The sequence below is a fragment of the Gorilla gorilla genome, chromosome 19, assembly GCF_029281585.2.
Source record: "Gorilla gorilla gorilla isolate KB3781 chromosome 19, NHGRI_mGorGor1-v2.1_pri, whole genome shotgun sequence".
NCBI classification, from domain to species: Eukaryota; Metazoa; Chordata; class Mammalia; order Primates; family Hominidae; genus Gorilla; species Gorilla gorilla.
The window spans coordinates 71,043,996-71,070,003 of NC_073243.2; the positions used below are offsets into that span (position 1 = coordinate 71,043,996).

Genomic DNA, 26,008 nt, shown 5'->3' on the forward strand with positions numbered 1-26,008 from the left:
CTAATAAAAGTATAAATTTTGTGAATCTTAAGTTCTCTTTAACATTTCAATGTTTTTTGTAAACTTATCTTTTAACTTAAGAAAATTACAACTCTAAAATTGAAAATTCATTAACATATCACTGGCCATCAGAGAAATGCAAATCAAAACCACAATGAGATACCATCTCACACCAGTTAGAATGGCAATCATTAGAAAGTCAGGAAACAACAGGTGCTGGAGAGGATGTGGAGAAATAGGAACACTTTTACACTGTTGGTGGGACTGTAAACTAGTTCAACCATTGTGGAAGTCAGTGTGGCGATTCCTCAGGGATCTAGAACTAGAAATACCATTTGACCCAGCCATCCCATTACTGGGTATGTACCCAAAGGACTATAAATCATGCTGCTATAAAGACACATGCACACGTATGTTTATTGTGGCATTATTCACAATAGCAAAGACTTGGAACCAACCCAAATGTCCAACAATGATAGACTGGATTAAGAAAATGTGGCACATATACACCATGGAATACTATGCAGCCATAACAAATGATGAGTTCATGTCCTTTGTAGGGACATGGATGAAATTGGAAATCATCATTCTCAGTAAACTATCGCAAGAAAAAAAACCAAACACCGCATATTCTCACTCATAGGTGGGAATTGAACAATGAGATCACATGGACACAGGAAGGGGAATATCACACTCTGGGGACTGTGGTGGCGTGGGGGGAGGGGGGAGGGATAGCACTGGGAGATATACCTAATGCTAGATGACGAGTTAGTGGGTGCAGCGCACCAGCATGGCACATGTATACATATGTAACTAACCTGCACAATGTGCACATGTACCCTAAAACTTAAAGTATAAAAAAAAAAAAGAAAACTCAATAACATTTTAAATTTGAATCATGAGGTATTAGTATATTAATACCAGACCCTCTAATAAGTCCAATTTTCTTAACTATTACAAATATTTAAACTATTGTATTAGTCTGTTTTCACACTGCTATAAAGAACTACCTGAGGCCGTGCACAGTGGCTCACGCCTGTAATCCCAAAACTTTGGGAGGGTGAGGCAGGTAGATCACAAGGTCAGGAGTTCGAGACCAGCCTGGCAAACATGAAGAAACCCTGTCTCTACTAAAAATACAAAAATTAGCCAGGCGTGGTGGCAGGCGCCTGTAGTCCCAGCTACTCAGGAGGCTGAGGCAGGAGAATCGCTTGAAGCCAGGAGGCAGAGGTTGCAGTGAGCCAAGATTGGCGTGTGCCACTGCACTCCAGCCTGGGTGACAGAGCAAGACTCCATCTAAAAAAAAAAAGAACTATCTGAGACTGAGTAATTTATAAAGGAAAGAGGTTATTGACTCACAGATCTGCATGGCTGGGGAGGCCTCAGGAAACACAATCATGATGGAAGGTGAAGAGGAAGCAAGGTATGTCTTACGTGGCGACAGAAGACAGAGAGAACAAGGGGGTAAGTGGCACACTTTTAAACCATCAGATCTCGGCTGGACTTGGTGGCTCATGTCTGTGATCCCAGCAGTATGGGAGGCCAAGGTAGGTGGATTACTTGCGATCAGGAGTCTGAGACCAGCCTGGCCAACATGGTGAAACTGCATCTCTATTAAATACAAAAATTAGCTAAGTGTGGTGGCAGGCACCTGTAATACCAGCTACTTGGGAGGATGAGGCAGGAAAATTGCTTGAACCTGGGAGGCAGAGGTTGCAATGAGCCAAGTTCATGTCACTGCACTCCAGCCTCAGTGACAGAGCGAGATTCCATCTCAAAAAAATAAAAATAAACCATCAGATCTCGTGAGAACTCACTCACTATCACAGGAACAGCATGGAGGAAACCGGCCCCATAATCCAATCACCTCCCACCAGGTCCCTGGTCCCTCCTGAGGGACATGGGGATTACAATTCGAAATAAGATTTGGGTGGAGACAGAGCCAAACCATATCAAATATGAAACAAACATAGATCTTTCGCAAAGTTAATGCCAAATAATTAATTTTATTGGTTGTTAATTCATTATTTCTACCTATAAGGGTCAAATGAGAGAGTTTTCCCATTCAAGCAAATTGGGGCTATTAGCAGAAGCTAGTTGATTTAACCACACCAAATAAGCAGGGTTATCTGCTCAGTGGCTGATATTGAACCAGAAGCTTTTGACAAAGATACCTCTGGAGCAGCCAACAACTAAGATACTTTTTCAGACACAGAGGCAACTTTCGTCCTATTGTACAGTCACTTTGCAATTAGAGACCCTAACCCCATTCTTCTCCAAGTGGGGTTGTCTCATAGACCCCCATTCCCTGGGTGCAAGTTATACATTATCTAATAATACTCAAGATTGGATTCAATTATCTACTGCTTGATTCGTCTTAATTATTTTCATATTTTTCTTCTTGGTTAGGGATACAACACTTACAGATATCTTAAAGATATCCAATTCGGGCTGGGCGCTGTGGCTTACACACATAATCCCAACACTTTGAGAGGCCTAGGCGGGCGGACCACCTGAGATCGGGAGTTCAAGACCAGCCTGACCAACATGGAGAAACCCTGCCTCTACTAAAAATACAAAATTAGCTGGGTGTGGTGGTGCATGCCTGTAATCCCAGCTACTCGAGAGGCTGAGGCAGGAGAATCACTTTAAGCCAGGAAGCAGAAGTTGCGGTGAGCCGAGATCGTGCCATTGCACTCCAGCCTGGGCAACAAGAGTGAAACTCTGTCTCAAACAAACAAACAAAGATATCCAATTCGGTCATGTATATCTTTCTTTGTTTTACATGCTAATGACAGTAGTCTTTTACTTTCATGGCAACTCTTCTGCTTACTATATGATAGGAATGGCCTGGGTAAAGGATATGCTTTATAGATCTCTGGAGTTAGCTCTTTAATGCTTCCCTCCCCTCTTCGGCCCTGCTTTTGAGTGGTGTGCCTTAGCTTGTGAAGGATTGGTTGAGGATGACTTAGGTCGAGTGGGTCTGGGCTGAGAAGGCTTAGACTGGGGAGGCCGGGGCTGGCTTCGCTTAGGCTGAGTGGATTTGCATGGAGAAGGTTTAGTTTGGGAGGGCTGGGACTGACAGGATTTTGTCTGAGAGGATTTAGGTTGAGAGGGCACAGAATGGAAGGGTTTAGGCTGGGAGTGTTTGACTGTGGATGGGTTGGACTGATCGGATTTGAACTGAGAGCTCTTGGACATGGGATGGGACCCTATTTGGAGAGCTGGATTTGAAGCCCCACCTTGTGTCTTCATCTGGGCTCCTTGCTGAGAAGCAGGTCTTAGTTTTTGTGTGGCTCCTGCTGGTTGAAAGGACTGAGGGTGAGGCTTTCCAATATGGGATGTTCTTATCAGTTTTCCAGTTGCTTCAGTTAACTCTGTTACCCTGGTGCAAGCTTGCTGAGGCCATGGCTTCCCTACTGCTCTTGCTGGCTGTGAATCCAGGGAATAGGAGTGACCTATCTTGGAGGCTACTGCCCTAGACCTTTCAAGAGTTCCCATCATTTGTGGTCTCTCAGGGCAGGCCTGTACATGCTGACAAATGGGTCTTGGCGGTCTCCCAAATGTTCCATTCAACTGACATCCCCGAGCAGCTCTGGAAAATTTCATGAATCTTTCACCTGAATAAAATATCTGGGGATGGAAGGATTGAATACCAAAACTTTTACCTCGGCCCTGGGCCCCTGCATTCTGAAAAGGCAAAGGACAGAACCACTTAGGCCTCTGCTCTGACCCAAAGGGGCGGCCCATAACCCAGGGGGCTTTCAAGGAAACATGGTTAAAGTTACCTCCAATTCTGGTTGGAAAGAGCCAGGAGTTCTCTAGAACAGGCCTGAATACTGGGGTACCACAGAGATTCTGAAGATTCTGGCTGAGCTCACACTGAGTCCCAGGCTCTTGAATTGGCATTAGAGCCTGGCTTTTAGATGAGCTTTTTAGCTGACTGTGTCTTTGCTGACCCTCACCTTCAGCTGTCCCAGCCATGTTTTCTCCAGAGGAAACTTGAATTCTCTGAGTGTTTTCAAAGTCTTCATCTACCTGAATCCCCAGCTCCCTGGCCAGGGTGGCCATATCCTCCACAGACACACATCTGAGGCAAGAAGAGAACATCAGTTCCTGGAGGGCAGCTTGAAGGCCCTCCATGTTCTTCCTTCTATCCCCAGCATCTCCCCTCTCCCAAAACAGTAGCTGTGCTGGCTTCAAGTTCAGTATCCTCTGAAAAATTTGAGCCTCTTCACTCTCCCTGGCTTGGGAACTGAGAACAAAGTAGCATCTTTCAATGGCAGTTTCTCCTAAAAACATTAGCAAGTCCCATTCCTTCTCACCTAAACAGTCAGTGAAAAAAAACACAGCTGAAGAAACTTCCATCAAAAAACCAAACTGAGTCCAAAAGCTTTCTAGATTTCCACGGAGATTAGCCAGAGCAACAGGCTTTTGGAAAAAGGGGCTTTCCTTTCTATCATCGCTATCAGGAAAACACCATGTTATCTCAACCAGGCCATCAGAGATTTGCCGGGGAAGCACCAAAAGAGGCAAATCTTGATGAAGAAAGATTTTGTGTAATTTCAACTGGGCAGGGCTGAGAAGTGTGTTGAGGATTCTGGACTTAGAGAAGCTACAGTATCCTAGACGCACAAAAGAGATGACAGGCATCTTCATGAGAGTCAGAAACTTTTCTGTATCCTCTGTAGGCCCCCCTGAAAACTGTGTCGACTGCTTCTTCACAATGTCTTTCATGGCCCCCAGCATTAAGATGCTTTTGTTGTTTTCTGCGTCTGGCAGTAGCAGGGGAAGAGCAAACTGGCACTGATACATGTTTGACATGACTTGGCGTTGCAAAGAGCTATCTGAACACAGCATGGCGGCACAAAGGACGTCAAGGGGATTAATGGTTTGTATGTCTCGAATTTCCAAATTCTCCACTCCAGCCAGCAAATCCTCCTTGCTGTCTTCATCCAGAACCTTGTGCCTGAGGATTGAATCCCTAGCCGTCACATCTCGTGCTTGAACTTTCATCAGGAAATTCCAGGCTAAGTCTCCTGGACTCTCAGGGGTCCACTTACATCCTCGATCTAAGGAGAATTGTTTAACAAAATCTGGCAGAACCTTTCTGCTTCTATCCATGTTCAAACATAACAGGACATCTTTAAACACCCTTTTTCTTTCTGTAGGAGAGAAGATAATAGTGAATGCCACGTTCAGAATTTCAATTTTCCCCATCGACTTCTTTTTTTGAGACAGTCTCACTCCATCACCTAGGCTGGAATCCAGGGGCATGATCATCACCCTGGGCTCAAGCAATCCTACCATCTCAGCCTCCCAAGTAGCTGAGGCTACAGTCACCCACCACCATGCCTGGCTACTTTTTTCTTTTAATAGAGATGGGGTCTTTCTATGTTGCCCAGGCTGACTCTGAACTGGTCTCAAGCGAACCTCCCAAAGTGCTGGGATTACAGGCATGAGTCACTGTGCCCAGCCTGACTTTTAAAATTAAATAAGTCATCTGCATTATTTTTTGCTTTGAGGCAGAGTTTGAAAGAAAACTGTCACCCAGGCTGGAGTGCAATGGAGCCATCTCAGCTCACTGCAACCTCCACCTCCTGGGTTCAAGCAATTCTTGTGTCTCAACCTCCCAAGTAGCTGGGACTACACGTGTGTGCCACCATGCCCAGCTAATTTTTGTATTTTTAGTAGAGATGGGATTTCACCATGTTGGCTAGGCTGGTCTTGAGCTAGACTCAAGTGATCAGCCTGCCTCAGCCTCCCAAAGTGCTAGGATAGACATAAGCCCCTACACCCGGTCTAATCTACATTTTCACTGCAAAAAGCTGAAACAATATAAATAAAGTGGAAGTCTCCTTTCACCATTCTGGCAAGTCAGCTTCATTTTTAGGGGAGATATCAATATGGTACAGTATGTTTGCTTCCCATCCTTTTTCTATGCAAGTACTTAAGTATGCATGCATATACAGAAATATATAGTTTTACTTAGTAGATGCTATTTTTTTTTGAGATGGAGTCTGGCTCTGTTGCCCAGGCTAGAGTGCAGTGGCAAGATCTCAGCTCACTGCAACATCCACCTCCTGGGTTCAAGTAATTCTCCCAGCCTCAGCCTCCCAAGTAGCTGGGATTACAGGCATGTGCCACCACACCAAGCTAATTTTTGTATTCTTGTAGAGATGGGGTTTCACCATGTTGGCCAGGCTGGTCTTGAACTCCTGACCTCAAGTAATCCACCTGCCTCAGCCTCCCAAAATGAAGGATTACAGGCATGAGCCACTGTGCCCAGCCCATGCTATTTTTTTTTACATAAATGATATTATACTAAACAAATGATTCTTCAGCTTCTTTTCACTTAGTGGTATTCCTTGCAAATTATTTCAAGTCAGCATATATACTGATCTACCTAACTCATTTTAGCTATTTCATGGTACTCCATGGTTTGGATGGATGTAACTATTTAACAATTGCCTATGGATGATCATTTAGGTTTTTTATTTAAAAAAATGTGCTAACATTTACATGCAGCAATGAAAAAAAATTTTGTTAATGTTAAATTATATACATCTATGAGAAATACTCTAGGTTGATACTGTTTTGTTTTTTTTTTTTTGGAGATGGAGTCTCACTCTGTCACCAGGCTGGAGTGCAGTGGCTCGATCTCGGCTCACTGCAACTTCCGCCTCTCGGGTTCAAGTGATTCTCCTGTCTCACCCTCCCGAGTAGCTGGGACTACAGGCGCCCGCCGTCACACCCAGCTAATTTTTTTTTTTTTTTTTTTTTTGTATTTTAGTAGAGATGGTTCACCGTGTTGCCCAGGCTGGTCTCAAACTCCTGAGCTCAGGCAATCCACCCTCCTCAGCCTCCCAAAGTGCTAGGATTACAGGTGTAAGCCACTGTGCCTGGCCTTTTTTTTTTTTTTTTTTTTGAGATGGAGTGTCACTCTGTCACCCAGGCTGGATGCAGTGGCACGATCTCAGCTCACTGAAACCTCCACCTCCCGGGTTCAAGCGATTCTCCTGCCTCAGCCTCCCGAGTAGCTGGGACCATATGCGGGTGCCACCACACCTGGCTAATTTTTTGTATTTTTAGTAGAGACGGGGTTTCACTATGTTAGCCAGGATGGTCTCAATCTCCTGACCTCGTGATGCGCCTGCCTCGGCCTCACAAAGTCTTAGGATTACAGGCGTTAGCCACCGCACCTGGCCGATACTGGTTCTTTCTTAAATTTATCTCTTGCTGAAGTTTACAGGAACTGACGATTTTATTTCCTTCAAAGTTTTTCTGAGAGTTTACATGCTATACCTAATTTTTCCTGATCTCCCATTTTCCAAACTATCTTCTACCTACTTTTTTTTTTGAGACAGGGTCTTGTACTGTTACCTAGGCTGGAGTGCAGTGGTGCAATCTCAGCTCACTGCAGTCTCAACTTCCTGGGCTCAGGTGATCCTCCTGCCTCAGCCTTCGGAGTAGCTGGGACCACAAGTGCACACCATCAACCCCACCTAACTTTTCATTTCTTCATTTTGTAGAGACAGGGTCTCACCATTTTGCCCAGGCTGGTCTCAACTCCTGGGCTCAATTAATCTGCCTGCCTCAGCCTCCCAAAGTGTTGGGATTGTAGGCATGAGCCACCCCGGCCGGCCTACCTACATCTTATAAATACAGAGATAGTACATAACAGAGAGAGAAGATCAGACTAGATTTTCTACTCCTGACAGACGGCCAGCTAGCGTAGAAATGTAAAATTACCCTTAAAAATAGCTTTGAAGAAACAACAGAAATAAGAGAAAAGCATAGATTTTAGGAATTAATAAAAGTAACTATAAGAAGCCTTTGAGTAGTCTCAAAGTTGCTTGAACTGATATATGTGTTGGGGCAAAAAGGTGAGGGGGAAGTTGAATCTAGCATGAAGAGTTCACAGAGGAAGCAGTGAGAGAATAGGTTGCAGGACAGCTTTTAAGTTCTGCTTTTTCCTGTCTCATACTTTGCCTTAGGAAAGCAATTCTCTACTTCTTCAGCCAGAAATTGGTACCCACGGCTGGGTGCAGTGGCTCGCACCTATAATCCCAGCACTTTGGGAGGATGAGGTCGGCAGATCACCTGAGGTCAGGAGTTCGAGACCAGCCTGGCCAACATAATGACACCCCGTCTCTACTAAAAATACAAAAATTAGCCAGGTGTGGTGGCAGGTGCCTGTAGTCCCAGCTACTCAGGAGGCTGAGGCAGGAGAATCACTTGAACCCAGGAGGTGGAGGTTGCAGGGTTGCAGTGAGCCAAGATTGTGACCCTGCACTCCAGCCTGTCATCTCAAAAAAAAAGAAAGACATCAATACCCACAGGATCCAAGCCAGGTGTGTCGACAAGGTAATAACAGTGTCACTATGGAGCAGATCAAAGCAACAGAGTAGATGTACACACAAAACAGAGATGTATCTAATTAAGCACAGAGCTAGGTGAAAAAAGTAAGCAATAATATCAGGAAACTAATCTCAATTTTATAAATTAAAAATTCATAAAAATAACTCAGCTAAGGCAAAAAGAAATAAACAGAGATTTCAGCTGCCACCCACGGAAAAGGAGTCTAAATTTTGAATTTAAGTACAGTTAGGTTAATTGGAGACAAAAACAGACCAAAATAATATTCAGACTCTTGGGAGAAATATAACAATCTAGAGTCTCTATGACCTATTATATACAATGGATAGAACACAATCCAAAGCTAATAGACATAGGAAGAAACAGGAAATGTAACTCATACTCAATGGACACTGACTCCAAAATGACCCAGATGTTAGATTTAGCATATAAGAATTTTACAGTCAGGCATGGTGGCTCATGCCTGTAATTCCAAAACAGTGGGAGGCTGAGGCAGGAGGATCACTTGAGCCCAGGAGTTCAAAACCAGCCTGGGCAACATCGTGAAAACCCTGTCTCTACAAAAAATACAAAATTAACCAGGCCTGGCGGTCTGTGCCTGTAGCCCTAGCTACTTGAGAGGCCAAGGTGGGAGGATGGCTTGAGCCTCAGCCTAGGAGATTGAGGCTGCAGTGAGCCAAGATTGTGCCACTGCACTCTAGCCTGAGCAACAGAGTAAGACTCTGTCTCAAAAAAAAAAAAAAAAAAAAAACAATTAAAGTTAAGTAAGTCCACAATGAATGATTAAATAGGAATTCTCAGAAAAAAATATAAAGTATTTTTAAACAGGAAATTCTGGAATTAAAAATCACAATATATGAATTTGTTTAAAATCACTAGATGGGCTAACAACAAATTGGAGATGACAGAAGAAAGTTAATATCTAACCTGAAGAACAGAGAGAAAAAATATTAAAGAAAACTGAGCAGAGTCTCTGGAACCTGTAGAACAATATTTTTAAAGCTCTAAAATTCATGTACTTGAAGTCTCAGAAAGAGAGAAGAGAAGAAGTGAGAAAGAAAAAAATCTCGGTAAATAACGGCTGAAAAGTTTCCAAATTTGATTAAAAGTTTTTTATAGATTCAGGAAACTCTGCAAACACTAAGAGAAAAAAAAAATCACCCCAGACACATCAGAGTCAACTGCTCAAAAAAAATTAAGAAAAAATCTTGAAAACAACCAGAGATAAATGACACAGCACTTACAGAGAGGATCAATGATAAAATGACTGAAGATTTAGCATCAGAAACAATGGAAGCTAAAAGACAGAGGAATGGCATCCATAACATGTTAAAGGCAAAAGTTGTAGAATCCTATATCCAGCAAAAGCAACCTTCTGGAATGAAGGCAAAATAAAAATATCTTTCAATAAACAAAAACTAAGAGAATTTACCACCAGCAGACTTGTACTAAGAGAAAAAATAAATAAATTTTTCAGGCTAAAGGAAAATAATATAAAATGAAAACCTGGATCTTCAGGAAAAAAGAAAGGCCACAGGGAAAGGTAAACATATTGGTTCCACCCAATGGTTGAACCCAACAACAAGCTGGAGGGGGAAGAGAGTCAATTGATACTGTCTATACAAGTTGAACTTCTATAGTGCAGAGCACACAAGGCAATAGTTTAAGCCTTTCTGAGACTGTGACACTGTGATATTTTTTACATAAAATTTCGCATGACAAAGAGCATGAAGACCTTCCTTTGAATTAGAACTATTTTTTTCAGTTCTCAGCTGCACAGACAAATATTACTTGGGAAAGAAACAAAGAATAGCCACGTGCCTCCAGTCAACTAGAGTGGATGGGCAGCCATTAGAATTACATTGCAGATCATAACTACATTATTATTAAGACTTCTCTTGATCTGTTTTACTAAAGATGTTAGACTGATTGTAATAATGTCCCCAATTAATGGCTTTCTGGTATCCATAGTCTTTGCTATCTTATTTTGCAAGAAGTAGAACTTGTTTTCCCCCAACCCTAAACCTGGCTTTGAGACTTGCTTTGGTCAACAGAATGTGGCAGAAGTAATGGTGTTATGGGTTGAATTTTGTCCCCCTCAAAAAGATATGAAGTCCCCCCAGTAATGCAGAATGTGGCTTTATTTTGTAAATAGCATCTTTATCTTTACAGAGGTAATTAAGTTAAAATAAGGTCATGGAGGGGGGCCTAAATCAGTATAATTGGTGTCTTAATAAAAAAGAAAAATTTAGACACAGAGACATGCACAGAGGATAGATGATGTGAAGAGACACAGGGAGAAAATGGTCATCTGTAAGTCAAGGAATGCACGAAGCTACCAGGGGCTAGGAGAGAAGCCTGAGACAAATCCTTTCCTAGCACCTCCAGAGGGAGGATGACCCTCCTGATACCTTGATATCAGGCTTCTGGCCTCCTGAACTGTGAGACAATAAATTTTTGTTGTTCTAAAGCCACGTATTTGTGGTACTTTGTTACAGCAGCCCTAGGAAACAGATACAGATGGCATAGATGGCATGATGATCGTTCCAAACCTAAGACTCAAAAGGCCTTCACTACTTCTCTGTCTCCTCTCCTCCACCTTGCTCTCTCTCCCTTTCTCTCTCCTTTACCCTCATCATAAGAATATACTTGGCCAGGCGCGGTGGCTCATGTCCATAATTCCAGCACTTTGGGAGGCCGAGGTGGGTGGATCACCTGAGGTCAAGAGTTCGAGACCAGCCTGGCCAACATGGTGAAACCCCATCTCTACTAAAAATACAAAAATTAGCCAGGCGTGGTAGTGGGCACCTGTAATCCCAGCTACTCAGGAGGCTGAGGCAGGAGAATCGCTTGAACCCAGGAGGCAGAGGTTGCAGTGAGCCAAGATCATGCCACTGCACTCCAGCCTGGGCAACAGAGTGAGCCTCCCTCTCAAAAAAAAAAAAAAAAAAAAAAAAGAATATACTGCATCTATTCTGAAAACAAGCCCAGAGTAGCCTGCTAGAAGATGAGAGACCAGCCTTCAACCACCTCATCACAGATGCATGAGTGAACCCAGGGAAGACCAGCAGAACTGCCCAGCCAACCACAGACATGTGAACAATAATAAACTCTCAGTGTTTGAAGTGACTGAATTTTCAGATGATGTGTTATGTAGCATTATTGAGGCCAGGATTTCAAGACCAGCCTGGGCAACGTGGTGAAACCCAGTCAGTACCTGATACAGAAAAAAAATTTCATGAAAACCAAACAATATGTAAGACACGCACTGCAATATTAGAATGTTACCTATGGAAGAAGGTAAATGGGAAATGGAGAAAAAAACAGAATAGATAAACAGGGGATTTTTGCAGAATAATGATGATACTATGCAATGAATTAATTAATTCAACCCTATGCACCAACTAAAATAAATAAATAAAAATTAAGAATGGGGCCCCAAAATAATCATGTATTAAGAAGTTATTTGGGGGTGGGGCAAGAGGCATGGGTTGAATTATGTCCCTCACAAAATTCATATGTTGAAATCCTAACCCCCAGTACCTCAGAATGTGATGTTATTTGGAAATAGGGCCATTGCAGATGTAATTAGTTTTAATAATGTTATTAGGGTGGGCCCTAATCCAATATGACTGGTGTCCTTTTTTATTTTGGCCAAAGGGGTGCACACTCAGGGACAAGGCCATTTGAAGGTGAAGGCATATCAGAGGGATGCTTGCACAAGCCAAGCAGTGTCAATGATTTCCAGCAAACCACCAGGAAAGCTAGGATCCTTCAGATCACATCCTTCACAAGGAACCAACCCTTGTCCAGGTGCAGTGGCTCATGCCTTAATCCCAGAATTTTGGGAGGCCAAGGTGGGTGGATTACTTGAGGTTAGGAGTTCGAGACCAGCCTGGCCAACATGGTGAAACCTCGTCTCTACTAAAGCTACAAAAATTAGCCAGGCGTGGTGGCACGCACCTATAATCCCAGCTACTTGGGGAGCTGAGGCAGGTGAATCGCTTGAACCCGGGAGGCAGAGGGTACAGTGAGCAAGGTCACACCATTGCACTCCAGCCTGGGCGACAGAGCGAGACTCTGTTTCAAAAAAAAAAGAAGGAAGCAACCCTGTCAGTACTTTGATACTTTGATTTCAGATTTCTAGCCTCCAAAAGAGTGAGACAAGAAATCTGTGTTTATTGTTTAAGCCACTGATTTTGTGGTATTTTGTTACAGCATCCCTCACAAACTGATACAAGGTGTGATGAGGAAGAAATGACTCTCTTCCTACCCATAAGTGGATTATGAGTCCCCAAGATTTGAAATTAATGTGAGATGGTAGCTACATTTTCATCCTCTACTCAGAACTTAGTGATGTCTATTTTCCCAGGCAATATCACTCCAATGAAACACTTCTCATATTTTGAATTTTCATTAAGAAATATTCAGATTTGGCTAGGTGCAGTGGCTCACACCTGTAATCCCAGGATTTTGGGTGGCCAAGGTGGGCAGATCACTTGAGCCCAGGAGTTCGAGACCAGCTTGAGCAACATGGCAAAATCCCATCTTTACAAAATACAAAATTAGCCAGGCGTGGTGGCGGGCACCTGTAATGCTAGCTACTCAGGAGGCTGAGGTAGGAGGATCACCCGAGCCTGGGAGGTAGAGGCTGCGGTGAGTCATGATTGTGCCACTGCACTCCAGCCTGAGTGAGACCCTGTTTAAAAAAAAAATTTTTTTAAATAAAGAAATATTCAGATTCAAGATACAAATATAATTCTCATCAAGATGGCATTATGTGGACTGGATCAAGCCAAGTAACAATATTTTGGGATCTTAGCCATTTACTGACTGTTTTCACTTAAATAGTCAAACCCATAATCCCCACATCTCTCTGGTCACAAAGGCACTAAAATAACTAAAGTAGTCTAACCTGAGGAATAGGTTAGCCTGAAATTAATGCTTAGCAACTCCTCATACGTATAATGGGAAATTAATGATTGGCAACTCCTTATACGAACTACAGAAATTTACAAACTGACAATCAATATTTACTTTTGCTTATGCTGTCCATCATTTTCCTAGGTCCTGGGAGCTCCTTTAAGTCAACAACTACCTCAAGGAGATTCCAGGTCAGAGAGGCATGAGGAATTTCTTAGTAGTTGATTTTCTGCTGACATCTGTCCCTTTTTCATCCCCCATCCCCATTATGTCATGGCAAGCTTATTAACTTATTAAGTTGTTGCCTAACTAACTATACAAGATATTTCCATACCTTCTATACTTTTCTCCTGTTCCTCCTCCAATGAAAGGCTGGTTTCTGATTCCTCATAACTTGGTTCTTCACCAGAGAACTCTGTGGTTTCTGAATTCTCGAAGTCCTCTTCACCATCATATCCAACGTGCTCTGGGTCATCATAAACCTCCTCTTCCACAGTGGCTTCTGCATCTTCAGGGGTGTCAACAGATCCTAGATATTCCTCTTTTCCTAAGTATAAAGAATCATCTAGCTCCTCATATCTCTGTCCATCTTTTATATATGTAATAGTTGCTGGAACTTCATATCCAACTTTCTCAACTGAATATGATAATGTGACTTCTGGTGTGTCATATTCCTTCTCATTCTTCCTGGCAGACAAAGCTGTTTCCCTATAACTAGTTTTCTTGTCCCTGAAAAACTCAGAGGTTTCCAAATCCAAGTGTTCCTTCTCACTGAAGAACACTGTGATCTCAGGGGCTCCAGGCTGTTTTATTCCAGGAGAAAAAGCATCTTCTGAATTACTGCTTGCCCCCATAGATTGAGGAGGTACTGTATTCTCATGTTTTAAAACTTCTGCAAAGAAAAGAATTGTTTTTCCCAATTAAGAAAAAGAAGCTGTATAACAGCTAGAGTTCCTGAGGCCTCAAAGCTTCATCCCTCTTCTTTTATTTATTTATTTATTTTTTGAGACAGAGTTTCACTCTTGTTGCCCAGGCTGGAGTGCAATGGCACGATCTGGGCTCACTGCAACCTCAACCTCCCGGGTTCAGGTGATTCCCCTGCCTCAGTCTCCCAAGTAGCTGGGATTACAGGCATGCGCCATCATGCCCAGCTAATTTTTGTATTTTTAGTAGAGACAGTGTTTCACTATGTTGGTCAGGCTGGTCTCAAACTCCTGACCTCAGGTGATCCATCTGCCCGGGCCTCCCAAAGTGCTGGGATTACAGGCGTGAGCCACAGCGCCCAGCCACCTCTTATTTCACTGGAGGACAGGAATACCTAACACCTCCTATATAACTTGCATGTCAACATGTCAACTTTCAGAACTTTCTTTTTTCCACTAAAAAAAAAAAATCAGATCACACCACTGTCTTGCTTAAAGTTTGAGTCCTTCCTAGCAACCTTACAGGGTAAGTGAATAAAACAAACAATTTGAATCATATGAACAGTGTTTACTTGTGGACTTACTGTGACTCACAACAGACTCACGTCTCTTGGGGTCATTGCTAATGAAATCTGATCACAAATAATTTCTAATCAGTAAGCAAATGGCTCTATTTGGAATAGTGTGCTTTAGAAATAATAAAAGAAAAATTTCTAAGCATATAAATCTTGTCCTAAATTAGGTATCATTAACATTCACCTTTTTATCTGAGCCTCTACCTCTCTAACATCCCTTAAAATAATTTTGAATTTTTTTTTAGATTCCTAGAAAAAGAGCTAGACCTAGTCCTAGTAGTAATTTACAGAATTGCTAAACAACTGGAAGAATTGCTTTTTCATGGACTACTAGTTATCTTTGAACCATTTAAGAATTAGCACTGGAATTGCTCCAGAAAACAGCTGCTGCTGGCATTCTTATCACCAAAAAAATGAAACTACTGATTTGCCATCTATGTGTTAAAAATTATTTTCCTTGTATTTTCAAAATGGCTATACTAAGTGAAAGATATAGCTTGTGGTCTTGGCACTGTAAATATCCACGAATTCACCTACTTGAAAAACAAACCCTGGATTGTGTTATTATTAAAGTATTTTCCTTCCAACTGTGAGATTTTAGCATGTTACTGCCAGAATAATGAGCAGTTTGTTAGCATTAAAACAACTGCAAGTTTTGAGTACAGTCTGAAAAACAAATTATCGATTCAGTAAACCAATAAGATGTTAAATTTCAGAAACTTTTAAAATTCCAGTTTTTCCCTATTTCATATTTCAATGAAAATTATCTCCAGAAAAAGACTAACAAAAATAAAAGGCAACAATTTTCTTTCATTTTGTTTTCTTTTTCAGTAAGTCTGCCCCCTTCCTCTCACCCCAAAACGTATACAAACTCAACTTACCATGCCTTAAGCCGCAAATGGCAGCTGACTGTGGAAAAGTACTAAATAAACACTTGAGAAAATGCTGACAGGTCGCCTCTCCCTTTTTCTGTACCAAAATTAACAGCTTCCGACTTTTCTTCAGGAGATCTGTAACATTCTCCAGAGTCTCATACTCTTCCTCAGAAATCAGCCTCCGAGAAGTTAACGTGTCTAAGATAGAATCAGGATCATGTTGAAGGATTTCAAGCAACTTTTTTCTTTCTCTTTCTATGATCTCTGAGGGAGTACTCTTGGTAGCCATTGTTCCTGTTTCCTCTAAACCAGGAAATACATTATGAAATCATCCTAATGAATAAGTAAAAGTTAAAAAAAGAATGACAAAGAACAATTCTATTTGGCTAAGCTTTAACATGTCAATGATGCCTAGTGTTGGAGAGTGCAGATACAAGCACAGTGGGGCAACCCAGCTCGGAGCACTCTCTGGTCCGGGGTCCTTGTGGATTATTTATCTGCTCTTTTGAAGTCTTGATAAATTCTCACCATGACTCAGACCCAGGGTCCCCTCCTCCAAGAAGTCGCTCTTGAACTTCAGGTTGGACTAGGTATTCCCTGCTCAGAGAACTATACTATGATGCCAAGAATGTAAATTATTAATTGATATTTGGTGGGCAATATGGCAATATACAGCAATAAATAAATAAAGTTGAAGACAGACAAAAATAAAACTTCATATCCTTCAACCCAGCAATTCCAGTTCTAGGAAATTATCTTAAGGAAATAATCGAGCAAATACCCAAAGATGTATGTACAAGAATCTGCATTACAACATTGTTTACAACAGTAGAAAATTGAAAATAACCAAAGTTGGGGTTTAGGGAATAAATATTGACATGTCGACAGCGAAACACCAAAGAACTGTTAAAAAGGATAAAGTACATCTCTACATATTGACAAGTAATGATATCCATGATATATTGCTATGGAAACAGCAAGTTATAGATCTCATTTTTGTTTTAAAAAACTTAATGTGTATATAGTATATGCAGATATACATTATATTTTAAAGAAGACAAGAGATATCCCAAATTTTAACACTGGTTATCTCTGAGAATATGACTACAGGGAGATTTATACTTCCACTTTAAACATTACTATTTAATATTTTACATTTTTGGTTTTTTATTATTATTTATTTTAAGAAAATTACCTGGTTGGTCTTTATTTACTCCTTCATAGTTCACAAGAACCTGAAAGCGATCTGCATAACTAGCAACAGGATACTGGATGAATAAACTGTGATATTTCTTATAACATAATATTACATGGCATTCAAAAAGAATGAACTTCAGTGACCCACAATATAGAGAAATCATAACAACAGTAAGGAAAAACTGTAAATCCCAAAAGATTATATACAGTATGACACCCTTTTTAAAAGTTGAAAATAAACACACCCTTACATTTAAGAGTATACATGAAGTCATTAAAATTATACAAAACAAAAAGCAAAGAATGATAAATATGAAATTCAGAATGATGGTTACCTCACATATGGGGAGCTTGGGGATGGGATGGGATTGGGGAGGAGATCATGGATGTCCTACAATGTAGGAGTTGGGCCTATCAGGGCTACTATATTGTTAAAGGTAAATAGCTAATATGTAAATAAAAGCTGAACATGCATGAACCAATGCTATTAGGAACCAAGGATAATGAGTAATACAATTCTGGTATCTCGAAGGTTAAAAAAGAATTTTAAAATCCTGGCTGGGCAAGGTGGCTCATGCCTGTAATCCCAGCACTTTGGGAGTCTGAGGAAGATCACTTGAGACCAGGAGTTTGAGGCCAACCTGAGCAACACAGCAAGACCCTGTCTCTACAAAAAATTTAAAAATTATCTGGTCGTGATGGTGCACATCTGTAGTCCCAGCTGCTTGGGAAAGGAGGCTGAGGCAGGAGAGCTGCTTCGGCCCAGAAGTTTGAGGTTGTAGTAAGTTACTCTAGCCTAGGCTCTTAAAAAAAAAAATCCTCATATGATATTCAAAATTAATATTAGGTAAGAGTTTTATAAAATTGAAGAGTTTTAAAATTTTTATTTACTTTGACCAATTATAATCATATATAATTATGGGATATTCAGTAATTTTATATGTATGCAGTACGGAATGATTCACTCAAATTAACATATACATCACCTGCAATACTTATAATTTATTCCTCCTGTCTGTGACTTTGTATCCTTTGACCGGCACCCTTCCCTTCCTCACAACTCCCAGCCTCTCTCTGGTAACCACCATTATACTCTAGGTAAGAGTTTTAAAATATGTATCTCAAAAGTATGGCTTTCAAGTGATGCATTCCACCACATGCCCACAATTTGATTGGCACTGTCATAAAGATTGCCAATTTTTTGTTGTTGTTGTTCAACTTGACCAGGAAGGTACTTTAATAACAGGTCTCCCAAACCACCAGTCTCCTCTCCAATGCTCAACCCTAAATATGCTCCTTTCTCACAGTAACCTTTCTGAGATTTCAAAGCCGATGGGAAAAAAGTGTTCACTTGAAGTGGGAAACTTAGCACTGAAATTTAAACTTCTTTCTACAAGTTTTCCTTTTGTTTTGTTTTGAAACAGAGTCTCACTCTGTTGCCCTGACTGGAGTGCAATGGTGCAATCATAGCTCACAGCAGCCTCAAACTCCTGGGCTCAAGCAATCCTCCCCCCTCAGCTTCCTGAGCAGCTGGGAGTATAGGCTTACGCCAACCTGTTGAGCTCTTTTTAAAAAAAATTTTTGTAGAGACAGGGTTTCACTACATTGTCCAGGCTGGTCTCGAACCCCTGGGTTTAAGCAATCTTCCCACCTTGGCCTCCCAAAGTGCTAAGATTACAGGCGTGAACCATATTTTTTTTATTATTTGTAGAGATGGGGTCTCCCTATGTTGCCCAGGCTGTCCTGGGCTCAAGTGATCCTCCCACCTTAGCCTCCCAGAGTGCTGCGATTACAAGCGTGAGCCACCATGCCAGGCTGTCTAGTTTAAATTGTTTCTTGATGGCCGGGTGCGGTGGCTCACGCCTGTAATCCCAGCACTTTGGGAGGCTGAGGCGGGCAGATCACCTGAGGTCGGGAGTTCAAGACCAGCCTGACCAACATGGAGAAACCCCATCTCTACTAAAAATACAAAATTAGCCAGGCATGGTGGTCGATGCCTGTAATCCCAGCTACTTGAGAGGCTGAGGCAGGAGAATCACTTGACCCTGGGAGACAGAGGTTGCGGTGAGCCAAGATAGCATCATTGCACTCCAGCCTGGGCAACAAGAGCAAAACTCCGTCTCAAAAAAAAAAATTGTTTCTTAATAACAGAAATTTGCATACCACAGCCTTAGAATGCAAAGGAAGTGAGGTGGGGGAAGGATGAGTGTAACCAGGATGTTCTCTATTATATAAAATATAGCCAGGAGGTACAAAATTGAAAGTATAGACCTCAAATCGGAATAATAACACAGGACTAAAAGTTTTAAATGTGTTCTATTTTATTATTGTTGTTTTTTTGAGCTTTTTTTGTTTTGTTTTGTTAGGCTAGTCTCGAACTCCCAACCTCAGGTGATCTGCCTGCCTCAGCCTCCCAAAGTACTGGGATATAGGCGTAAGCCACTGCACCCAGCCTTATTATTAGTTGTTGTTAATCTTACTGTGCTAATTCATAAATTAAACTTTATCATAGGTATGAATGTACAGAAAATTCTCCCTTGAATTGCTGCTAACGAATTTATGTGATGTTTTAAAGACAAAAGTCAACAGTAATTTCATGTATTGTAGAAATAAAAAGAGGCAGGTCTCAGTGCTGAGTCCTGGTGGTCAAGAGACTTGATTGTATCAGAACCATGGATGCAGGACTTAACATAGTTTCTATCACTGCCAAAAAGCAAAATGTCAGGGGGTGAATGCCTAGGCTAACAGCCTTAGATCATCCGTTTCAGACGTTGATCTAGTCCTGGCTGGGCGTGGTGGCTCACACCTGTCATCTCAGAACTTTGGGAGACTGAGGGGGTGCTGATCACTGGAGGTCAGGAGTTCGAGACCAGCCTGGCCAACATGGTGAAACCCTGTCTCTACTAAAAATACAAAATATTAGCCAGGCATGGTGGCGGCGTGCGCCTGTAGTCCCAGCTACTTGGGAGGCTGAGGCACAAGAATTGCTTGAACCCGGGAGGTAGAGGTTGCAGTGAGTCGCGATGGCACCACTGCACTCTAGCCCAGGTGACAGGTGAGACCCTGTCTCAAAAAAAAAAAAAAGTTGATATAGTCACTAGCCCTGACCTAAACCTAGCAATTGTATAGAAAATTGGAGGGTCTGACTAGCCTTCATAGACCTCTTTAAAGAAAGCCAAGGGTTTACTTGATCAGGGCAAAATTTACATGGTTTGACATACACCAAAAAGAACCACCGAACACTAGAGAGAGGAAGAAAAATAATTCTCTCCTGTCTTCAATTCTGGGAATGTCTGGAGTAAAGAGACTGACATAATGCCTGTCACACTGCTTGGTTCCTTAATGGTTGACACCTGTCCTACCTTTTCTACACTGACCTCATTTCTCATAGTCCCCGTGGTAGGCAGAATAATGGCTGTCTCCAAAGATAACAAGGTACTAATCCCCTCAACCTATGAATAAATTAGGTTATGTGGCAAAGGACAATTGCAGAGGGAATTAAGGTTGCTAATTAGCGAAACTCGAGATAAGGAAGTTATCTGGATGGAGTCAATGTAATCACAAGGGGCCTTAAAAGTAGGAGAGGGATGGCAGGGCACCCGAGCCCTTTGAGAGACCAAGACAGGAAGGTTCAGGAGTTCAAGACCAGCCTGGACAACAGTGAGACCTTGTCTCTACTACAAATAAAAATAAAAGGAAAGGAAAAAGAGTAAGACAGATGCAGAATAAAGAGTAATGCAATGTGAGAAAGACTACAGTAGTCTCCACTTATCGAAGGTTTCCCTTTGCAGGATTTCAGGGTTTGTTACCCCATGGCCAACCATGGTTTAAAAATAGCTGAGTACAGGACAATAAGATATTTTGAGAAAAAGAGACTGACCGCATTCACATAACTTTTATTACAGTATACTGTTATGATTGTTCTATTAGTTGTTGTTAATCTTTTATGGTGCCTAATTCATAAATTTAACTTCATCACAGGTACACATGTAACGAAAAAACAGTATATATAGGGTTTGGTATTGTGGTTTCAGGCATCCACTGAGGGTGTTGGAACTTAACCCACAGAAACGGGGGGGGGGAACTACAGTATCACTGGTTTTGAAGATGCAAGGGAGCAATAAACCAAGGAGTTTGGGCAGTCTCTAGAAGCTGAGAAAGGAAAGAAAACAGATTCTCCCTCCTAGAACCTCCAAGAAAGTAAAGCAGCTCTGGCAACATTTTATTTTTAGTTTTTTCGGGTTTTTTTGAGACAGAGTCTCACTCAGTCATCTAAGCTGGAGTGCAATGGTGCAATCTCGGCTCACTGCAACCTCCACCTTCCGGGTTCAAGCCTCCCTCCACCTCCACCCCCCGAGTAGCTGGGTTGGCAGGCGCGCGCCACCACGCCTGGATAATTTTTTGTATTTTTTTTTGTAGCGACAGTGTCTCCCTATGTTGCCCAGGCTGGTCTCCAACGCCTCGGCTCAAGAGATCCGCCCGCCTCAGCCTCCCAAAGTGCTGGGATTACAGGCGTAAGCCACGGCGCCAGGCCCTTGGAAACTATATTGAACAAGTTCCATGTGTGATTCCTTGGCACAATGAAATATGGGATCAGATAACTTGCCTCTGATTTACTACAGTAACAACAACAACAAAATCACTGTCTGCCTTTCCCTTTATATTCTAAGCTCCAGCTCCATGCCTCCGTACTCCTAGCGACCTCTCGCAGGGAAAGTCAGCGTCGGCCAAAAGCCTCCGGGATCGGAATGAGGAGGCTGCTGGAGAAGTTGCTTTCTCCTAATAGGGATTATCCCAGGCGCACACGGTCATTACACGCCGGGGACGCTCAGTCGGTGAGGGTACCCCTGGGCAGGGCCAGCCCCGCATTCCAGGTTCTCCATGTGCCTAGAAGACAGTAATCGACGGTATAGCAACAGATCTGACTGCTAACGTGCGAAACCGATCAGTAGTAGCAGTAGCACCAGCAACAGCAGCACGAAAAGCAAAACTGTAATCTAAACGGCCCTCAGGGTCCAAGCAGGCCCGACGAAGACTCACCCATCCGGTAGCCAGAAAACTGGGAGTCCCGCCCGCCTTTCCGTCACTGAAACGCGATCGGCCCTGCCTGGTACCGCATTCTCCTCTTTACCGCACCGACACTACGACGACGGACGCTTGAGAACGCTGCACCGCGCCCCGCAGGAAGTGCTTCCCTGGGCGGAAGCTTCTGAGCGTGATATAGCGGAAGTGCCTTCTCTTCCGGTCTTTCTGGTCTCGGCCGCAGAAGCGAGATGGTGAGTTGTGACTGTGGTGTTTGTGAATCGCGTTCCATCCTCATCCTTTATGCCTCTCTGCTTGCTGTGCTTGGGGGGCTGGCAAGATTCCGGATAAGGGGAACTGGTGGGCTGGAAAGAGGCATGCGGTGGCCCTCAAGAGCCAGAAGAATGACTGCTAACTGGTGCCTGGGGGACCTATCCCGCCGTAATTGTGGAGCTAGAGCCGCATTGTGTCCTTTGCCTCGGTCCAACCTTTGGAGACCTTTCACGGCTCTAGCCTTGGTTGGGAGCCGAGGGAAGGAGTTTGGGAATGTTTGGCTCTGTGTAACAATGAAATAATTCATTGGTGATGCTCTCTGGCCGGAGTCTATAAAGATAAGGTGCATTTCAGAACATTGCAACTCTTGCGGAGGGCTTTAGGTAACGTGAAATGCGGGTAGTGGTCTCTGACTTGGCATTCGTGGAAAGAGGCTTTTCCCACAGTTTCGACCTTTATGATTGCCTTTAAATTTTATCAGTAATTGGTTTCCCGGAGAACTCGAGTAAATCTAGAAGTTGCCAGGTTTGAGAACTATTTATTCCTTTAATGTGCAGACGAAGGGAACGTCATCGTTTGGAAAGCGTCGCAATAAGACGCACACGTTGTGCCGCCGCTGTGGCTCTAAGGCCTACCACCTTCAGAAGTCGACCTGTGGCAAATGTGGCTACCCTGCCAAGCGCAAGAGAAAGTGTAAGTAACATTTTTCAGGCCAACTGTGTTAGCTTTTGTTTGTATTGCACTTAAGTGGGGGCATAGGTTTGAACTTTATTTGGTGCCTATCTTAAAACTCGTACATCTGTATGCCGATGAGGTGGCATAAAACTCGTGTGTTAACAACACCTACAAGGTGTGTGGGAGAACACCGTTTGAAATCTTTTCTGAACTTATGTTTTAGATAACTGGAGTGCCAAGGCTAAAAGACGAAATACCACCGGAACTGGTCGAATGAGGCACCTAAAAATTGTATACCGCAGATTCAGGTACAGTTTGTATGTTCGATCATAATTGGTCCTATGGGCTTGAATGAAACCCTCGTGTTCACTTGTAAAAAGATAACAGTACCCTGATGGTTACTGGAGATGAGATGTTGGAAGCTTTTTAGTTATTGTTTTTGAGGCAGGGTTTCACTATGTTGCCCAAGCTTGAGTGTAGTGGCACGATCACGGCTCACTGCAGCCTCAGTCTCCCCAGCCTCAGGTAATCTCATCTCAGCCGCCCGAGTACCCGGGACTACAGGTGTGCGCCGCCACATGCCCAGCTAATTTTTGTATTTATTGTAGAGAATGGGATATTGTCATGTTACCCAGGATAATCTCGGAACTCCTGGGCTCAGGCCAGATGTTGAAAGCTTTTATCTTCTGCCGCTGTAACCTTGACATCAGTTAGTTTGGATTTTATTAGTAGTTTTTTCACTAAACAGTAGTATAAATTAAATATCAGGAGCATTGTTTGAACTAGGGTCCTAAAGTGTTGGTATTTATTAGGTTTAATTGGTGTCAAAATTTGTCAAGACAGTAGTGAATAAGGTCTGGAGTCAGGCTTGGTTCAACCTTTAGTATAGTGGCTGTGGGCAAGAGTGCTGTAGAAAATTGCCCTGGTTGCTGCTGTTGCCTTGGGCTCTTGTTACTCAAGTCTTGGCCTTAGAGTTATAAATGCAGAATCTCAGCTCCGCCGTAGACTTAGCTGAGAGAACCTGCATATTAAAGAGTAGTTTCTAAGAGATTAACCCATCTAAGATCTCAGCTAAGATTCAGAATGATGCAGACTTAACTTTAAAGCTGGTGCTCCTTCCGTTACTATGTTCTATTTCAGCAATTCTCAGCTGTTGATATTTTGGGCTGGATTATTTTTTGTGGTGGGACTGTCCAGTGCAAAATTGAATATTTTGCAGAATCCCTAGCCTCTACCCACTCAGTCTCCGGAGTGTCCAGTTTTAAAGATAGCAAGACAGTTCAGGGCTTTGTAGACACCCATAGGTGTGTTCATGTGCTGAAGCAACTTTCTTTGCATTTAGGGTCATAACGTTTTTGCGGGCTTAATGTTGAGTGGTCTGTTAGTACAATATAGGAGTTAAGAGCTTGAACTGAAGCCAGGCTTTTAAAAGTAGGATAGTTGACCTTTCTTAGAGTAGATACAGATGTTAAATAAGTTACAATGCAAAGCTCTTGGTTTAGAAAATGTCTGCCATTAAACATGCTAATTGTTTTTTCCTTGCTTAGTGAAAGTAGTTGGGATCTATTCTCAGTATAGGGAACCATTTTTACAAATAATCTGTGATCTCTTGCCAAATATGAACAAACATACTGGCCCAGTGACTAGTATAGCCAAATAAGTTTTTGAGCCTTTATTGCAGTTGAGGTTAACTATATCCGAAAATGGGTATCTTTAAGCAAAGTGAAGCAAAGAATTGCAGCTTATCAGTGATGTTGTAAAAATAAATGTCTGAACATATGAATGCAGTATTGATTTCAGCATTTAACTGAGATAAGCGCATTGAAATCTGTTCAACAAAAATTAAAATGGATGCATCAATGTTGCTGAAGTAACTTGTTCTTGTTTTTGACATCGTGCAGGCATGGATTCCGTGAAGGAACAACACCTAAACCCAAGAGGGCAGCTGTTGCAGCATCCAGTTCATCTTAAGAATGTCAACGATTAGTCATGCAATAAATGTTCTGGTTTTAAAAAATACATATCTGGTGTTTGGTAAGGTATTTTTAATCAATTAGGCTTGTAGTATCAGTGAAATACTGTAGGTTTAGGGACTGGGCTAGCTTCATATCAGATTTACTTGTTAAGTGACTGTTTTGGAATGTTTACTTTTGGACTGGGTTTGTAACATGGTTAAAGGCAATGAGAAACAAGCAGAATTCCAGGAGTCCTTGAAGCAGAGGGCACTGGAAGACAATACAGCAGATTAAAATAGCACAGCTCATGTGGCATAGGTGGGAATTTTAGATGTTTGAGTAAATTTGAAAGAGTATGATGTTCATCTGCTATGCTGTCATGACTAGGGGGATGATTATTAGTCACATAGAGCTTGGGAGTACCACTGGAAACGTATGGGTAGGAGTTTAGGTGGCTTCTGTTTTTCAAAAGATGATCTCATCCTAGTATCTGTAATGCTCACTTGGCACACCTGACTTGTGGGCTGTGTGTAAGGTGGCTAGCTAAGTGAAAAAAGCCTGCTAGGTGTGAGTCAAGAATATGTGAATACATTTGAGAAAAAGTAGGGCTGGGTGCAAGTAAAGATTGAGCAGGAAATAAAGGAAAATCAAGTATAATCCCTGAGATTTGTAGACTAAAGGCAATGATGTGGGACTACTTGGTCGAATTTTTTTAGCCCTCAACTTGGTAATTGGGTGTTTCTGTGTTAAAGCACTGAAACTTGCTGTCATGCCTTCCTAGTTTTCGTGGTTTATTGACAGGGTTGGGGTTTTTTTGTTTTGTTTTTTTTAAATGAAGGGACAAAGTCAACTGGACTGCTGAGTGAGAGGGCAGGGGCAGTTGAAGGGAACATGAATGCTGGAACACCTACATAAAATAGTGATGTAGCCAAGTCATGCTATTTAAATTATAATTCTCCACTGTGTTTAGAATAACATCTGAGGTTCTTAACCTGGCCTTGGAAGGGCATCACTTTTACTTGTAACCTGGAATGGCTTTATAATGTGCTAGCTAATTGCTACTCTCATCCTGTATTTTAACTCCTAATTTACCCTTCAGGTCTCAGCTTCAGAACATTCACTTGTAAAGAAACCCTGCTGATTAAATCTCTCTTGGGCTTCCTCCCGAAATGTGAGACTATACTTTAAAGATGTATGGTTAGAGTCCAATT

The 26,008-nt window shown here is 42.2% G+C and overlaps 2 protein-coding genes and 1 non-coding gene across 4 annotated transcripts; 2 read left to right on the forward strand and 1 right to left on the reverse strand.

The window, feature by feature from the left end:
* Window positions 1-1,986: 1,986 nt before the first annotated feature.
* Window positions 1,987-22,039, reverse strand: CARD6 (caspase recruitment domain family member 6). Of its 2 annotated transcripts, none has more exons than XM_019013295.4 (4): window positions 21,913-22,039; window positions 15,682-15,873; window positions 13,637-14,194; window positions 1,987-5,165 (listed from the first exon to the last, which is right to left on the reverse strand). In XM_019013295.4, exons 1-4 carry the CDS (start codon window positions 21,914-21,916, stop codon window positions 2,893-2,895), a joined length of 3,027 nt encoding a protein of 1,008 aa, XP_018868840.4. In that variant the 5' UTR covers window positions 21,917-22,039; the 3' UTR covers window positions 1,987-2,892. The 2 variants fall into 2 exon arrangements, with proteins under 2 accessions (XP_018868840.4, XP_030859331.3); XM_031003471.3 differs by having other exon boundaries at window positions 15,682-15,978; window positions 21,913-22,017.
* Window positions 22,006-24,861, forward strand: RPL37 (ribosomal protein L37). The gene is made up of 4 exons (XM_004058914.4): window positions 22,006-22,148; window positions 22,725-22,860; window positions 23,066-23,150; window positions 24,744-24,861. Exons 1-4 carry the CDS (start codon window positions 22,146-22,148, stop codon window positions 24,811-24,813), a joined length of 294 nt encoding a protein of 97 aa, XP_004058962.1. The 5' UTR covers window positions 22,006-22,145; the 3' UTR covers window positions 24,814-24,861.
* LOC115931339 (small nucleolar RNA SNORD72) lies at window positions 24,582-24,661 on the forward strand. Its single transcript, XR_004067845.1, has one exon. It is a non-coding gene; the product is annotated as a small nucleolar RNA SNORD72 (small nucleolar RNA).
* Window positions 24,862-26,008: the final 1,147 nt, after the last annotated feature.

What these genes read in the sequence shown, in the direction of transcription:
- CARD6 (XM_031003471.3), bottom strand. An exon ending in CATTTGCGGCTTAAGGCATG is followed by an intron (nt 14,195 to 15,681) that starts GTAAGTTGAGTT and finishes TTTTCTTTGCAG; the next exon opens with AAGTTTTAAAACATGAGAAT. An exon ending in ACAGGAGAAAAGTATAGAAG is followed by an intron (nt 5,166 to 13,636) that starts GTATGGAAATAT and finishes TCTCTCCTACAG; the next exon opens with AAAGAAAAAGGGTGTTTAAA.
- RPL37 (XM_004058914.4), top strand. An exon ending in TGCCAAGCGCAAGAGAAAGT is followed by an intron (nt 22,861 to 23,065) that starts GTAAGTAACATT and finishes CTTATGTTTTAG; the next exon opens with ATAACTGGAGTGCCAAGGCT. An exon ending in ATTGTATACCGCAGATTCAG is followed by an intron (nt 23,151 to 24,743) that starts GTACAGTTTGTA and finishes GACATCGTGCAG; the next exon opens with GCATGGATTCCGTGAAGGAA.